This window comes from Ovis aries, chromosome 3, assembly GCF_016772045.2.
Source record: "Ovis aries strain OAR_USU_Benz2616 breed Rambouillet chromosome 3, ARS-UI_Ramb_v3.0, whole genome shotgun sequence".
NCBI classification, from domain to species: domain Eukaryota; kingdom Metazoa; phylum Chordata; class Mammalia; order Artiodactyla; family Bovidae; genus Ovis; species Ovis aries.
Window position 1 is genome coordinate 96,060,940 of NC_056056.1, and position 17,503 is coordinate 96,078,442.

General features: G+C 44.3%; 2 protein-coding genes across 5 annotated transcripts in view; one reads left to right on the top strand and one right to left on the bottom strand.

Annotated features, from left to right (window-relative positions):
- The window catches only part of MTHFD2 (methylenetetrahydrofolate dehydrogenase (NADP+ dependent) 2, methenyltetrahydrofolate cyclohydrolase), a 31,753-nt gene extending 29,658 nt beyond the window's left edge, over positions 1-2,095 (top strand). The window contains exon 8 of the mRNA XM_004006088.6: positions 853-2,095. Coding sequence (XP_004006137.4) covers positions 853-1,016 — 164 coding nt within the window. The 3' untranslated portion in view covers positions 1,017-2,095. The remainder of the gene's footprint in view (positions 1-852) is intronic.
- A 666-nt stretch (positions 2,096-2,761) lies between these two features.
- SLC4A5 (solute carrier family 4 member 5) overlaps positions 2,762-17,503 on the bottom strand; it is a 123,194-nt gene continuing 108,452 nt past the window's right edge. For 3 of the 4 annotated variants that reach the window (XM_042248105.1, XM_042248108.1, XM_042248107.1), the window contains 5 exons: positions 13,612-13,680; positions 12,982-13,155; positions 10,724-10,876; positions 6,660-6,727; positions 2,762-4,718 (listed from right to left, as the gene is read on the bottom strand). In XM_042248105.1, coding sequence (XP_042104039.1) covers positions 4,553-4,718; positions 6,660-6,727; positions 10,724-10,876; positions 12,982-13,155; positions 13,612-13,680 — 630 coding nt within the window. In that variant the 3' untranslated portion in view covers positions 2,762-4,552. The remainder of the gene's footprint in view (positions 4,719-6,659; positions 6,728-10,723; positions 10,877-12,981; positions 13,156-13,611; positions 13,681-17,503) is intronic. The other variant, XM_042248106.2, reaches the window with a different exon arrangement.

Sequence of the window (17,503 nt, forward strand, 5' to 3'; positions counted from 1 at the left end):
AGAGTTGACTCATTGGAAAAGACTCTGATGCTGGGAGGGATTGGGAGCAGGAGGAGAAGGGGACGACAGAGGATGAGATGGCTGGATGGCATCACTGACTCGATGGATGTGAGTCTGAGTGAACTCCCGGGAGTTGGTGATGAACAGGGAGGCCTGGTGTGCTGTGATTCATGGGGTCGCAAAGAGTCGGACACGACTGAGCAACTGAACTGACTGAACTGAATATGGAGGAAAAGTGCGGCTGGTTATTTAAGTATATTCGCTGAACAACTCTGCTTATTATATGCATGTTTTTTTATTATTGGTTTTTTTTTGGCCACACTGCACAGCATGTGGGATCTTCATTCCCTGTGAGCACTCAGTTGCTCAGTCGTGTCTGACTCTTTGCAACCCCATAAACTATAGCCCACCAGTCTCTTCTCTCCATGGGATTTTCCCGGCAGGAACACCAGAGTGGGTTGCTGTTTCATCCTCCAGGGGATCTTCTGACCCAGAGACTGAACCCAAGACTCCTGTGTTGCCTGCATTGCAGGCAGATTCTTTCCCACCGAGCCACCGGGGAAGCCCTTAGTTCCCTGACCAGGCATCAAACCTGTACCCCCTGCAGTGGAAGCTCAGAGTCCCAGATGCTGGCTCGCCTGGGAAATCCCTAAATGTGTGTTACTTTGTTAATATGTTCAAAAGCTCTTGTTCTTGGGTATTGTAGATGTGATATTTTTTAATGAGTTTGAGGTTTATTGAGATGCTTGTGTATATTATTGCTTTTTGTTTGAATGCGTCTTCCATGATATGTTAAAGTCCTTAGAGTTCCTTTGCCATAATTAAAGAGTTTGATGTCTGATCTCTGTGTAGGAGTCAAGAAGAAAGCAGGTTACATCACTCCAGTCCCTGGGGGTGTTGGTCCCATGACTGTGGCAATGCTGATGAAGAATACCATTATTGCTGCAAAAAAAGTGCTCAGGCTCGAAGAACGGGAAGTACTGAAGTCTAAGGAACTTGGAGCAGCAAGTAATTAACTATTGTGTCTTCTGTGTCATGAACAGGACTCCAAGCCAGTTCAAGAGGAAAACCAGGTCAATAGAAATGCAATATTTTTTCTTTACTTACATGGCTTTAAACAATACTTCGTATTTATTGTAAGCTTAAATTAGTGTGTGTTTCCACACATAGCTCTGCAGTAACCTACCAGGCAGCATGCCACTATCGTGCTGGGTCACGCGATCCAACCAAGAGAAACATTACCCTAGAGATGAACAGGGAGGACCCTGTCACACTGAGAATGGCTGTTTAACTCCGTGAGGCCACTTCAGTTGAAATCTGTCTTCTTTAGAAAGGCAGCTTGCTCACCATTATACCACCAGTGCTGCCCAAACTTGTCTTTTCTATGATTACATTTCCCAAGTGCTATTCCAATAATGAGTTGATACTCACTTTAGGTTCCAAACCTTTTGAGTTCAACTGGTCAAACCAAAGGAAAAATGTTGCTAGAGAAAATTAGGGAAAAGTTAAAAAAGAAAGAAACGATGGTAATTGAGTAGAAAAAACTTTACCCTAATTTATATATGTGTTGATGATAAACAGAAGGAAAACTGCATGTTAATAGTCTCCTAAGCTATCATTTTGTGACTCAGTCATTGGGAAAATGGTTGGGTTTTTCCCACTTGCTATTAGCCCTTGTTTTATGTTCATTACTGCTTGGGATCTCCCCATTTTACTTTCCTAGGATTGAAAGGCTTGTTTTATAAATTACTCGTGTGTGTTGTCATATTTGAGTTTTCCTATATCCTCAACCTTCACTGTCAAATTTTATACTGGTAGAGGTGTCTGTATGGTTTCTTTAGTGTATCTTGAAACCTATTTTTGGAAAACATAACTTGGGCTTGATAATCATTAGGGCAGCTATGTGTAAGTATGCAACTTACTTTTCCACCAAAGAACTGTCAACAGCTGCCAGCTTTTCTCGGCTGCACCTGTTGGCTTTCCTTGATCAATTTTTGATAATGAGAGTTAATACTGAATTTAATCAGACTTTATTAAGGGACTTTTTTTGCATCATTTTGATTTTTTAAATAAAACACTTCTGACTGATATGGAATGAGTTTCTGAAATACTTCATCTTTCCTCTACTATCTTCTTGTGACCTAATTTTTCTCATTGGATGTAATCAGTTTAAATATTCCTGTATTTGGTAACATCTAATCCTATGCCTTTAACAAATTGGTTTAAAGAGCTATGGAGAAACCAGCCTAGTCCTTTTAATTGTACATCCCAAGCCAGAAGTTTCCTCTGTAAGATTCATTTCAGTGGTTAGTCTTGTTCTGAGTATTTTAAACCATGTGTTCAATTTGGACTTCTTGATGTTTTGCCAAATCTCCCCCTCCTCCACATTATATATATAGATTTTTTTCCTCTGTGTGTGTGTTTAAGACATTAGTTTGATTGCACAGATCGGAAGATATTTGCCTGGCAGGCATATTTGCAGCTCAGATAGGTCCTGTGTGTTCTGCTCAGGGCTGAGTAGTTGGCTTTCATAAAGGCAGGAGCAGCTCCCACTCCAGGCAGCTTGAGGCAGCGAGAGGAAGGAGAGCAATGCAAAGCCACCCTTCTCCCCTGCTTTTTCCTTTGCTGCCTTTATGCTTTTGACAGTTTTCTGGAGATGAAGAGGGGTGATAGTTCTAGAGATGTTTTTGTAAGTGAGGTATAGTTCCTGTCTGTACGTCATACCTACTGACTCACCTAAATTATTAAACGTGGAGCAAGATGAGCAAATGGGATTAAGTTTTATTGAATTGTAGTTACAAGTGGAAAAAAGTATGACCTGTATGAAGAAGTAACAATATGTCAACCTGTTAAAAGCTATTAAAATTAAAATGTTCCTGTGTATGTGTACAAAATGCAAATAACATAACAAGGTAAAAATTACAGTGATCGATTTACAACAAAAAAAGAATCAACATTTTAGCTTTCCAGCTTGTTTGATTAATCAAGCACATTTAATCCTGAATCCATACCATTTCTACAACACAGTTTGGACAAAGTGCTATTGGAAATCAGCCAGAAAAGAAAAAAAAAAAAAAAAGGAAATCAGCCAGGTTTTAAAACTGCAATGTTAAGAGTGGATTGTCAGCTCTCCCAGAATTAGTGTAGATGAAGACAAAGAATTTATACTTAAACTCAGGCAATGGTTCTGGATTAGTGAGCAGCTAAGTGATTCTGCTGCTCTCAGTAAAAGTGGTGGAGGTTTAGAGCTCTACCTCGTGGCAGTATCCTTAGAAGGGACTTCTGATATTTCATTTCATAAACACTGAGAGCTTTCTATGGACTAGGCACTATACTGGCTCTGGGGATCAGAGGCAATTAGCTATCCACATACTCAAGTTGGTTAATGAGTCTAGTGTCATTTGTACCTTTAAAAAATAGAAAGGAATAAAGAAAAAGCACCTGCATTTGTCATCTTGAGTAAGTCTGGTAACTGTAACTAAAGTAATTTACCCAAGATTCAAAACCATAGTCCTTTTGGAGAAGGTAGATGTCGGATGCACTGTGGCTATCAGGCACACAGAGGTGGTGAATAAACATGGTTGGTATTTGTTAAGTGTGAATTGAAGATAAAAAGACTCATCTTAAGCAAGGTCTGTGATTTAATGGGTTTTAATCTACCCAGTTTGTTTCCAATTATTCCTTAAGGTACTAGTCTGACTAGTACTACAGAGTTATAATCTTCCAAAATTTCATATTAGCTTTGCCTAACATGCAGTGTTCATGTGAATGCTAGTTGGACTTTGGGAATCAGGCCATTGAAAACTTGCAGGAAAGAGCTACCCAAATGCATCAAGAAATGTGATTCTGTGCTTGAAAAACCAGTGATACTAATTTAAAGGATCATTTGGTTGATTTGCCATGTGATTTGAGATTTCACTTGTTTTTAAAACATCCACTCAAATGTGTTGGTTCTTTCACAGCCAGACTTTCAGAACTAGCTGTCAAACTGGGAAAGCCCCAGTCACACTTCTGTGCTGGCACAAGGCCCAGAATGCAGATGGTTCAAACAGAAAACTGAATGGGATGGAGAGATAAGAGGACCTTTTTAGCATTTCTTAATATGCAAAACAAAATTTCCAACCTTGGTCTATTGAAGTACAAGTATTTTAACAGTTCTTTTAAGACCATCTAGATAATTTAAAATCTAAGCATTAAAAAAAATCTTAACTGATATTTGTTTTAAATAAAAACTGACTAGTGCCCCTTTATCTTATCTACAGTTTTGAGAGGCAAGCATTTTTTTTTCATCTCAAAGAAATGTTATCATTTCTATGCTGGATTGCATTTTAAAATAAGGTGTACCAGTAAGCTTTCATTATTTTCATAACTACAAAGGGAAGGAAAGGGCTTTGCACGACAGATCTCCAGTTTTCACCGATCAGGCAGGATGACTCTCTCTGCCTGGTAAATACAGGAACAGGCTTTGAAAAGTGAAGGGTTTTGGCCCAGACCCTCACGCTGAAGACTAATGCAGGCCCTCACGGTGCCCTGTCCAGGGAAGCTCCTCCTCCTAGAGGGTGGTCTCGCCGTCAGCGTCTCTCCCATATCTGTCCATGTCTGTGAAGTCACACTCTGGCTCCATCTCTATTTTCACCTGTGGCACCATGAAGACGGGGCTCTGTGAGTAGCTGTAGGCAGGTGAGGCTGGACAGGAGATTTTGAAGTGCAGGGTGATGCTGAATGAGAAAGAGAGGAGGGAAGAATGATTTTTCTAGGGTATGGTGTTTTTAAATGCTATCTCCCAGAACAGGGTTCTAGGGCAGACAGTTCTGTCTTTGCTGTTGATCTCTTAGCACTTAGCACAGGAACTAGCAGTATCCTATCTGCTCGGCCTTCAGCGGTCACAGTTACTGCTCTTGCCCTACTTCAACCTATTTTCCACATGGTTGCCAGAGTGAACTTCTGGATCATGAACCTGACTGGTCCCCCATTGTTCAAAGGAGAGAATTCATGCTCCTTAGCCTGGCGAGACAAGAACCTTCTGTGCTCGAACTCCTGCTTGCAGTTTGCCCTGTTCTTTGCCCTGTGTCTCTGTAGTATTTCAGGCCTCTTCTCGGTACCTGCAGGGCCTTTTCTCTCTTTTTTCCTTTTCTGTGCACACCCGGTAGACTCCTGTTTATTGTTCCCAGATTCTCTGGGTAAGGCTGATCCCTCCCTTAGATTCCTGTCCTTTCTCTGAGGTGTGCTCCGTTGCTCTTGGCACAAGGTGGTGTATATCTTTGTTCATACGTCTGTCTTTCTCTAGGCCCAGGGATTAAGCGCCATACCTGGTAGATCATGGATGCTAATCTGCTAAACTAGGTCATGTTGCTGAGTTTCTTTTCTTCACTGAAATGGAATCCTGCTATTTAGTCATCTTTGCTTCCATCTACTTTCATAGATTCAGTAAAATACCAGTGTAGTTGAGGTACCATTACCATTTATGAAATATTCTGCATTTTTGACCTTGTCCTATGCTTTGAGTCCTTTAACAGGGTTTTGGAGATATTCTATCCTGATCCAAATTCTCTCTCCATTAACTGAAATTGGAGCAATTGGACATTCAATTTTCTATAGGCTACTTTAAAATGAAAATAAATCAAGGTAGACAGAGTGCTTTTCTCCTAACACATTTGTTTATAGAGATCAGTGGCATGAGGGGCACAGGAGCCCTGGCTCGGGAAGTGGGATGAGGTGGCAGGCAGATATGTCATTTGGACTTGACACTCCTGGGCTGCAGTGGCCTTGGGCCTAACGCTTGTACTGGTGATAAATCTCATCTGGGCAATGTGATAACAGCTTGGCTTATAACTCAGAAGATCCCTTGGGTGATCTACACTCTCTGGTACGTGTGTCTGACAGTCTTCTGGGTGGGTGCCATCTATATCTGGAGTCAGCTGCCTCTGGTCCTGGGACAGCCCATGCTTGTCCTGTTGGATCTAGCATGGTGCCTCCAGCCCAGTTTAGGGTGAACTGTGGGAGTATGACTGCCCTCACCGTCTTCCATAGTGATGACTGAGGCAGACTCTATTGACCCTCAATTCCTCTTTTCCATTTTTGATCCCTTTCCTTGTTTTCAGTCATCAAGCAGTCCCACCTGTTTTGAGGGTGGCTTCTCATTAAAAACAGCAAGGAATCACATTGTTGGCATGGGAGTTGCTGAGCCTTGAATTCTTTCTTGACTATTTTTATATCCACTTGATTATTGATATTTATTTTCCTTGATAGCTTTTCTCACCTTTGCTAATTAACCATGCTGTTATTTTATTCCACAGAGTATTAAAGTGCTTGGTGTTTTGATCCTTAAAGTTCACTTATCCTGGCTTTCAATAATATATACTCAAATCATGTCTAGTTTCTATTGTCTTTTTTTCAATATTTACTTTCAATTTTCATTCTACTTACTATTTTATAATAATTTCCTTTACCAAACTTGAATACGCTTGTGAGCTGTCATCACATTATGTCAGTAAGAGGACAGATTTGTTATCTGAGAGTTCATCAGGTCTGTGCCTTTGTGTCCTGTGGTGGAGCAGCAAAGGCCCTTTACTGAGACACTGGCTTGAGAAATCGTAGTCATTCAAGCCATTGCTTATTCTCTTAGCTAACACCCAAAGAGTCTGTCTCATGGCTATTACCTTCGGTCAAGTTCTGAATCACTGAAGGAAGAATCAGAGTGAGTAACTCCAACTGGAAGATCTTTGTCCTGGCAGGAAAATTGAAGTGTCAGATTGGAGCAGGTTGAGAACCATCCTGGAGAACACTCTGTTTCTCCAGTGCTTCCCTCCCCCATTTCCTCTCCTTTCTGTTCTCTGACCCCATGGCCAGTGCTACACAAGATGAGTGCAGGGACCCCGCAGATGGGTGGCTTCCGCTTCAGTTATTCCTTCACCCGGAGGTAGGTGGGAGGCACGGCAAGGGCCAGGGGGAAATGAGGAAGGGAGGTGGACGTATACAGAGAGGAGAGGAGAAGGTGAAATGCAACAGGAAGAAGAGCTTCTGTGGGAGAACATAATGGGAAGCCCCTTTGCTGGAAGGCCCTTGTGGGGGCTGGCAGGATCCCTAAAATCTGGAAGTGGCAAGCCCTTAGGAGCACCAGGGTCAGGACTCATGTTGTGATCTTTCAGACTACGCCCAGGATAGACTATGTTGTCTTGATGACAGGACTGTCCACCGATAGGAAGCTGAGGTTGGGAGTGGGTAAAGACAGCAAAAGAAATCCCCCAGGCTCTTCATAAGCCGCATCTGATCCTTCCGGGGTAGGTTCCCTTTCAACATGTGGAAGGTGCTTGTGACTCATTCAGGATCTTGGGGACCAACCCCTAAGACCTTGACTAATTTATAATCCTAGTGTGATGCTACTTGCTCTCCCAAAGGGAGCAGTTCAGCTGGGATCTGAGCTCTCAATCATTTCAAAAATCACAGGAAAACGTCCGAGGCTCAACAGGTTATGTTTGGATTAGTGCATCTGAAACAATGCAAGAGGGGGCAGGCTGGTGGCATGGGCAACTGGGGGCACTAGGGGGATAGGGGGTAAGGAAGGAAAGAGGGGGTTTGCCCACACTAAAGTGAAGATCACTGAAATCTATATAGTCTGATTTGGGGCTTCCATATGGTTGGAGTCCCAATTCTTATAGCCCAGTTCTCTTTGAATTATGTCTAGCACAGGAGTCCTAAGACCAATAGATCTGAGTTAAACATGAAAACCCTTGAGGAAGAGGTGGAGGATTAGTAGTAAGTGGGAAGGGAGAGACACCATGTGTTTTACTTACTGTTAATGCAGAACACACAGAAGAACTGTGCAAAAAAGATCTTCACGACCCAGATAATCACCCTGGTGTGATCACTCGCCTAGAGCCAGACATCCTGGAAGGTGAAGTCAAGTGGGCCTTAGAAAGCATCACTACGAAGAAAGCTAGTGGAGGTGATGGAATTCCAGTTGAGCTGTTTCAAATCCTGAAAGATGATGCTGTGAAAGTGCTGCACTCAATATGCCAGCAAATTTGGAAAACTCAGCAGTGGCCACAGGACTGGAAAAGATCAGTTTTCATTCCAATCTCAAAGAAAGGCAATGCCAAAGAATGCTCAAACTACTGCACAATTGCACTCATCTCACATGCTAGTAAAGTAATGCTCAAAATTCTCCAAGCCAGGCTTCAGCAATATGTGAACCATGAACTTTCTGATGTTCAAGCTGGTTTTAGAAAAGGCAGAGGAACCAGAGATCAAATTGCCAACATCCACTGGATCATGGAAAAGCAAGAGAGTTCCAGAAAAACATCTATTTCTGCTTTATTGACTATGCCAAAGCCTTTGACTGTGTGGATTACAATAAACTGTGGAAAATTCTGAAAAAGATGGGAATACCAGACCACCTGACCTTCCTCTTGAGAAACCTTTATGCAGGTCAGGAAGCAACAGTTAGAACTGGATATGGAACAACAGACTGGTTCCAAATAGGAAAAGGAGTACATCAAGGCTGTATATTGTCACCCTGCTTATTTAACTTATATGCAGGGTACATCATGAGAAACGCTGGGCTGGAAGAAGCACAAGCTGGAATCGAGATTGCTGGGAGAAATATCAATAACCTCAGATATGCAGATGACACCACCCTTATGGCAGAAAGTGAAGAGGAACTCAAAAGCCTCTTGATGAAAGTGAAAGAGGAGAGTGAAAAAGTTGGCTTACAGCTCAACATTCAGAAAACGAAGATCATGGCATCTGGTCCCATCACTTCATGGGAAATAGATGGGGAAACAGTGGAAACAGTGTCAGACTTTATTTTTCTGGGCTCCAAAATCACTGCAGATGGTGACTGCAGCCATGAAATTAAAAGACGCTTACTCCTTGGAAGGAAAGTTATGACCAACCTAGATAGCACATTAAAAAGCAGAGATATTACTTTGCCAACTAAGGTCCATCTAGTCAAGGCTATGGTTTTTCCAGTGGTCATGTATGGATGTGAGAGTTGGACTGTGAAGAAAGCTGAGCACCGAAGAATTCATGCTTTTGAACTGTGGTGCTGGAGAAGACTCTTGAGAGTCCCTTGGACTGCAAGGAGATCCAACCAGTCCATTCTAAAGGAGATCAGTCCTGGGTGTTCATTGGAAGGACTGATGCTAAAGCTGAAACTCTAGTACTTTGGCCACCTCATGCGAAGATTTGACTCATTGGAAAAGGAGGGATTGGGGGCAGGAGAAGAAGGGGACGACAGAGGATGAGATGGCTGGATGGCATCACTGACTCGATGGACGCGAGTCTGAGTGAACTCCGGGAGTTGGTGATGGACAGGGAGGCCTGGCGGGCTGCGATTCATGGCGTCGCAAAGAGTCGGACATGACTGAGCGACTGAACTGAACTGAAGTGAACTGAACTAATTCCTGGCATGTGGTAGGTACTCAAATATTTACTGAAATGAATCAATGAAAGAATATTTGTCTTTAAAAGGCACTTAGACTCCGGTTTCTTTGTTTGCAGAACCTAACTTTCAAATCATCTAACTCATTCACACAGGGGAGTTCCCTGGGGGCCTAGTGGTTAGGATTCTGGGCTTTCACTGCTGTGACCCGGGTTCAATTTCCTGGTCGGGGAGCTGAGGCCCTGTAAGCTGTGCAGCATAGCCCTTTGGGGCAGCGGGGTGGTGGTGGGGGGGGTGGAAATCAATGAAAAACATGTGGACAGGGATTATGGGCCTCTTACCTTCCTTGAAGAGGACAGTAATCAAGGACCAGGGGAGTTTGGGCCTATCACTATCATCAGAAGATGGTTTAATCATCACCAGTCAGTCAGCAAGGGCTTGCCTATGAGCAACTTTGATCTGCAAAAGGCAGGGTTGCTAGAATAGTTGATGGTGGAGGCAGGGATATGGGTTTGGGTCAGACTGGGAGAATGGGAGCCAGACATGGTTATTAGGAATGGCATGGGCAGCTTAGTATATGGGAAATGATCAAAGTGGGGAATGGTTTTCTTATTCCCTCCTACACATGACCATCTTGGATGAGTCACTTCCATTTTGGGGACAGTTTCATCATTTGTAATGAACACTTGAAGTAGACAATCTAATCCCCAAATATTTTGTGATTTACTATAAATTCAGGACTGGCTTCTCGTCTGTTGACTCACTGTTTTAGGGTGAGATGGGGAAGAACATGGGAGAAGAGAGGGGCTGATGGGGCAACTGAGAGGTCCCAGACATCTGGGGAACGGGTTACTCTTTCAGTGAGGACCTGTGCCTCTTTCCCCACCTCCCTCCCCAGGACCCTAGGGACAGCTCCGAGCAAGACTCGGCCCCAGTCTTTCCACTTGCCCAGGAATCCAGTCTACTAATGAGTCCCCATTAGCACCCTCCCCCAGGCCTGCTGTGTCCTTTGGAGGTCAGTAGTCATAACCTTGATGATGCCTCCCGAGGCTTCTGCGCTGTCCCCTCTGGGGCCTGTATTGCTGTTACAGTGAGCCCAGGGGTCCACAGGAATTGGAGACAGTAGGCCTGGCCCACCTTTTCCCTGGGTGAGGGGGCTCATACATTCTGGCCTACACTAATGGTATTCACAGAAACAGACGTGATCTCAGCACATCAGACCAAGGCTGGGCCTGGGCAGTGCCCCCTGGCTCCCTGAGAAGCCACCCCTCCCCGGCCATGGCAGAGGTGGAGGGAGGGTCTTGATCCCTCCCATCAGCTGAGGCCTCCCATCCTCCCCACCTCCTCGTCACTGTCCTCATGGCCCCCTTTCCTTCTCTTCTTCTTATCCGCCTCCTTTTTCTCCTTCTCTGGAAGGATGTTGTCAATCCAGGCCAGGTCATGCTGGGAAAAGATGAGGTCCAGAAGCCTTCGAACAATGATGAGACCCAGGATCTGTGGTGAGAGTTCAGAGAAAACCATGGGTTCAAGGCCCCACACTCCGGTATTTTTTTTTTTTCCCCTCCCTCAGTCAGCTATGTTTAGGGACTTTTGCTGGTATCTTTGGAACCTTCTCAAAACTTACCCCAAACAATGGTTCCCCTCCCACCCATCTTGGTTCCTCTCATCTGGCCCTTCCTCAGTTGAGTGACAGCTGAGGTGGGAAGCCAGAGGGGGACCATGGGTGGAGAACTAGTTATTCTTTAAATTAGTGGTTCTCAAACTTGAACTTGCATCAGATCACTTGGCAGACAGTTAACACACACATCTGCATCTCTGAACAAGAGGCTGCATCTCCTGGCAGAGGTGTTCCTGCTGCAGATTCAGGAATTAGACTCTGAGATCAACTGTGCCTATGGCCCCATTTCTAAGAGCTGCCAATCTCTCTGCTAACAGAAGCTGGATGCTGCCATATTTAAAGGAAAGGCTAGAAAGTTTGTGTTTTTTTCAGGATAAACAAAGGCAAAACATGCATTCTTTGGAGAAGATTAAACACTGACCTTTTAATAAACACAGTGGGTCCAAGTAGCTACTTTTGAATATTGTCCCTTCACCCCCAAGAACTGGCCATTAAATGAGGTCAGGGAGAAAACCATCCAGCGACATTTAACACTGGGTCCTGTGTCTCGGGAGCAAGCAGAGCTAGGGAGTTGGACAGACCTGGTTTTCAAAAATCCTGGCTCTGAAAACAGATCATGGTTACTAGGGGCAAAGGTGGAAAGAAGGGCTGTCTTCGCAGGGACAACACAGAATTTTAGAGGTGACAGAACTGTTCTGTTTCATGACTATGGTGGTGGAATCACTATTCTGTGATTTATCAAAACTCATAGAATAGCAGAGTGAATTTTATTGCATGTGAATTAAAAAGCATCAATGTGGGGGAAGGGATGAATCTTGGCTCTAGTCCTTTCTGGTTGTATGACTTGAGTCACTCACAGCCTCAGGGTTCCAGCCTATAATATGGGGTTACTAGTAGTTCTTAGGGCCAGTGACAACTAAATGAAACAGCACTCAGTCCCTGCCCTTCATCACTCTTGAACTCCCCACTGTTGGAGAGGATCCATTTCACATTCCCTGGAGTGGTGGTTTTCAACCTTGGATACAGAGTTATGCTTACCTGTAAACTTACTACAAACACCAATGCCTGGGTTTTTCTAAGATTCTGTCTTAATCGATCTGTGGGTGAGGCCCACATGTACTTTTATAAAGCTCCCAAGTGACTCTTACGAACAGCCAGGGTCAAGAAACACTAACTAGAGCCCTCCCAGGATATTTCCGATCTCCTCTGTGTCCTCAGTTTGGCCCCTATTCCAGCCCTGCAGGCTTTGGGGCCGACCTAGGGCTTCCCCAGAGCATTAGCCCATGGTAACCCCCTCCGTTTCCCAGGTCCCAGCAGGGGCAGAGCCCACTGCGCCCCACGAGGACAGATGCAATGTGCTGTGGGCTTTTCTCCTTTTCCGTTTTAATTTTGGAATAATTTAAAACTTACCCACAATTTCAAGAACAGCCAAAGAATTCTCACATACTTTCCCCAGCCTCTCCAAACAATGACATGTTAATGACATTAAACTTTGAAGTTCTAAATCTCTGATTCTAGCTCTCCCTATCCCCCCCCTTCATTTTTTCAAATTCAGTTATATGGAAAGGTGGACTTAGCATAGCTCTACTTCTGCACTTGGTTTGAATTTTGGCGGTGGGGCTCTCAGTCTCCTTGCTGAATGTGCCCAGCTCCATCGCACCACAGAGAAGGGGAGTTTGGGTGGCTTTTGCTTCCTCACTGAGCCGCCCTGACCTGAGCTGGGTGGAGGCGGGCGTGTGCATTGTCGCTACAGTATCCACCCACCACACACAACTTCTGCCCCCTCTAAGCCTCTGCATTCCACCATCAACCCCCCAGCTCCATCTGGCCTGGAGTCACAACCCAAATCTTGATCCGTGCCTGCCTTTGTGACCCCAAGAGAGTCAGGCCACTGTGGAGGAGACTAGGGTGGGTCTCCCCATGGACACCTTCCCTGGCTGACCCTGCAGAGCGAGGAGGGAGAAGCCTGTGCCCCTCTTACCATGATTGGGAAGATGATGGCGGCCACTGTGGACTTGAGGACCCAGAGCACAGCCAGGCAGAGTATCTGCACCAGGGTGAAGAGGTGGATCCGGCGCAGCGGCACGTGCCGCAGGAAGGCATGGTCTGGCTGGTGCTTGGCGGGCATCAGGAAGAGTTTGCAGCGATCCCAGAACTGGTGAGGACAGTGTGAGCCTCAGCCAGGCCTTGGGGACCCTGCTGGTCCTGCTGGGGGCTTGGATCTGGTAGAATGGGTGCCACAGCAGGGTCTCACTGAGGGGAGCCCCTGGTCAGGTCTCGAGGATGCAAAGGAGGGGGAATGGAGGTCTAGGAGGAGGTATCATGAGATTTTATGGGGGGCTGCTGAGCTCTTGAGGAGGGGTACAGCCCTGGTGCAGGCCCCAAAAAACACTCCACTTTCAAGGAAAATGCAACTTGAAAGCAACACAAGCTATCCAAGACATCTGGTATATCATGGTAAGTAACAAAATGTTTTCTTCCGTGCAGCTTGCCTTAGCAAAGAGAGAGGGGTAGTGGAAATGCTCATAGGAATCAGCGTGATCTGGGTTTTGAGTTCTGAACCTGTTTCTTCATCTGTAGACTGAGGACCTAAGGACCTAAGGGTCCTTACCTGTATGCCATTCAGGGAGGCCACACCCATGTAGAGGAAGACTCCATACAGCACCGGCAAAGGGATGTACTGAAACGAGAGGGGAGGCAGAGCTCTGGACTGGGCCGCACCCACAGCAGGCTGTTGGCCACTCTGTTCAGGATGGGAGTGTCTGCCAAGTCACGGAGGCAGCCTGGTCAACCTCAGCTTTCCCCCAAGTGTTAGAAGAGCTGGAATTTTGGAGGAACAGAGCATCTGTGAGCACATCTGGAGCCAGAGTGTCCTTGAGGGAGGAGATGGTCTCTGGGGCTCTGTTGCCCCTTCTATAGCCCAGTGAACAGCTGCTCACCCAGCCTCCCCACCCCCCACCATCTTTATGCCCTACAGAAGCCGTGTAGTCCGGCTGAAGATTAACCTTCTGGAACGTGGCAAATCTCTACAGACTGCTCGTTCGTGCCAGCCCCTTCCCACCTCCAGCCCCAGCTAAGGGCCCCCCTAAACTGCACTGCTCGGCTTGGAGGGGGCTGGTGACACTCGATGAGCTTACCTATTAGTGGGGAGTACCTGCTGAGGAACAAAACTCATGCAACGTATACAATCAGGTAAAAAAGAAGCAGAACAGAGTGCATGAGGTGACCGCCACTGGGCGACAACCAACTGCTGATGGTTTTGTGGGTAGCTGTCCTTCCTATCATGCTCTCGGGCAGTTTGCTTTTTCAAACATGGGATCATATCACTCATACTGGTCTACAGTGGGCACTGTGACTCTTTAGAAGATTTCTGAGGTATGTCTCCACTGTCTAAGCTGCGTCTTTTCTCCTTCTCTTTACCTGCACAAAGCTGGTTTGCCCCCTCCCAGGGCTGCTGTGCTGAACACTTGCAAGAACACAAAGTCCTATATCCAACTTTTAGAAGTCCATTTAAGAATGCTGGCAAATCCAAACAAATCAGCAGCCTCTCATTTAAAATAAACTAGGCTGTGTTCATTTTTTAAACTCAAAGCATGATTTGGACCCACATGCTATGAACGTTACTCTACAACATTTGAACTTAAAGGAAACATGGGTCCGTGACATCATTCCATTTGTATATGACTTAGGAGGTTTCTGCCTTATTATTAAATAAGGTAAAAATTTCAACTCATCAACAGACAATTGGTTTAATAAATGTGGGTATATTTCTATATATCTACAGATATGTATACATCATACATACAATGGAGTATTATTCTATTACACAGCAATAAATGAAATATTGCCATTTGTACAACATGGATGGACCTAGAGAATATCATACTAAGTCAGACAAATATTATATGACATCACTTACATGTGAAATCTAAAAAATAATACAAATGAATCTGTATAAAGCAAAAAGGCTCACAGATGAAGAAAAGAAATTTACTGTTACCAGAGGGGAAGGGAGAGGGAGGAATAAGTTAGAGTATGGGATTAACAGATACACACTACTGTAGATACAACATTTAAACAACAAGGATCTACAGTACAACACAGACAAGATCCAATATTTTGTAATAACTTATAATGGAAAATAGTCTGAAAAAAATCGGCCTAATCAGCCTCATAGTGTGGGAGCAATGAAGAGAGAAATGAAATCTTAAATAAAAGATTAAGCTATAATCTGTAACAACACAAATCTTTTAACTAATTTATTTTTGGCTGCACTGGGTCTTAGTTGCTGCGTGTGGTTGAGGACAGTGGGGCTACTCGCTGGTTGCAGCTGCAGGCTTCTCTCGGCAGTGCCTTCTCTTGTTCAGCACATTTTCAATAGTTGTGACACATGGGCTTAGTTGCCCCACAGCTTGAGGAATCTTCCTGGGACTGGGGATCAAACCCATGTCCCCTGTATTGGCAGGGAGATTCTTAACCACTGGACCACCAGGGAAGCCTGGCACAAATTTAATATGGCTTAAAACTTCTGTTTAGCTCTAATGAGTGTGAAAACCACATCAAACAGAAGAACTGGACTGTCTTAGTTTGCAGTTACCAGTGACTGATTATCATCACCTCATTATTAAGCCTAGGGAATTGTTTCCAGTCTTGCCATTTGTGTATTAAAAAGCAAAGACATCACTTTGCTGAGAAAGGTCCATATAGTCAAACTTATGGTTTCTTCCAGTAGTCATGTACAGATGTGAGAGCTGGACCCTAAATAAGGCTGGGCATCAAAGAACTGATGCTTTTGAATTGTGGTGCTAGAGAAGACTCTTGAGAGTCCGTTGGACTGTAAGGAGATCCAACCAGTCAAACCTGAATATTCATTGGAAGGACTGATGCTGAAGCTGAAGCTCCAATACTTTGGCCACCTGATGTGAAGAATCGACTCATTAGAAAATACCCTGATGCTGGGAAAGATTGAAGGCAAAAAGAGAAGAGGGTGGCAGAGGATGAGATGGTAAGATAGCATCACTGACTCAATGGACATGAAATTGAGCAACTCTAGGAGATAGTGAAGGACAGGGAAGCCTGGTGTTCTGCAGTCCATGGGACTGCAGAGTCAAACACCACTTAGCAACTGAACATCTTGTCATTTGCAGGCTGAAAGAGCTTTCTCAGAAAATCTGAAAGGCCTGTGACATTACACTCTGACCAGTGATGGGGCTGTGATCTAGAATTCTAGATTAATTGATGCAAATCGTTCTTGGATATCCATGGAGGAGCTTTTCTCAAATATTAATGACAGAGTAAAGCGGCAAAAAGGTGCCTCTAGTGTCAGCTTTATACCACTTGCTAAAGCAAAGAACAAGGATCACAATCCTACAAACATAAGGCCTTCCTATATAATTTGAGTCTGAGACTGTGAGAACAATATGGGGACAAAAGGGGAAGCTTCTGATATGATCAGGAGTTCCTCTGAGGCAGTATGCAGAAATTCACAATCCTGACAAGCTGTGGTGAGTTGCAAAGAAAACAGTAAAACAAGAAAAACCCTTTGGGGCTTGGAAAGAACTGAGAATCTGCAGAACTGAGTATGCAAGACATTTATGCTGCCCATCAGATGCACAGCCACTTCATCCCCCAGTGCCCTTGTTTGGCAAGATAACCAAATATTTGCAAATTGGTGATGGAAGGACTGAAAATTATCACTGATACTCTAATAAACATCACTGTATCTAATGTCAGTCTAACCATTCATTGATTCAGAGAGATGGGTAGGAGGTGGTTTTGTTCCTTGCTGCTCAAAGTGTGATCTTTGGACCAGCATGATTTGGTACCATTGGTGAGTTTGTTAAAAATGCAGAATTTGGGGGCCCCCACACAGCTAATGAATCAGTATCTTCATTTAACACAATTTCCAGATGATTTTTAATACACATGAACGTTTGAGAAGTCCTGGAACAGAACTGGCCCAGAAACAGGTGAGGTTCATAAATGATATAGAAACAATAATAACAATAAAAACACTAACAATTAGGATCTAACTTACACCCTCAAAATCTGCAGCATCTTCTCTTTTTGGCTACATAAATAAAAACTAAAAATTTCAACTAAAGCATGGCCTTGGGTAAATAGTTCTCTAGTCTAAGTTCTCAATGAGTCTAGTACTTGCCTATGTTGATAGAACTAGGAAAATTTAGAGTTGCAAAAACTTAAACAAGCTTCATGGAAAATTTTCTTGATTGGAAATAAATTCTGGGATTGTATCTAGTAACTCAAATCTGTTTTAAAATTGTATTTTTCTTGAACTGGCTATACCAAATATCTCTACCTAGAGTCAATCTCATGTTTAGTACTGGTGTCAACTAGTGGCTTCCCTGGTGGCTCACTGGTAAAGAATCCGCCTGCATTGCAAGAGATACGGGTTCGATCCCTGAGTCAGGAAGATGCCCTGGAGAAGGAAATGGCAACCCACACTCCAGTACTCTTGCCTGGGAAATCCCGTGGACAGGGAA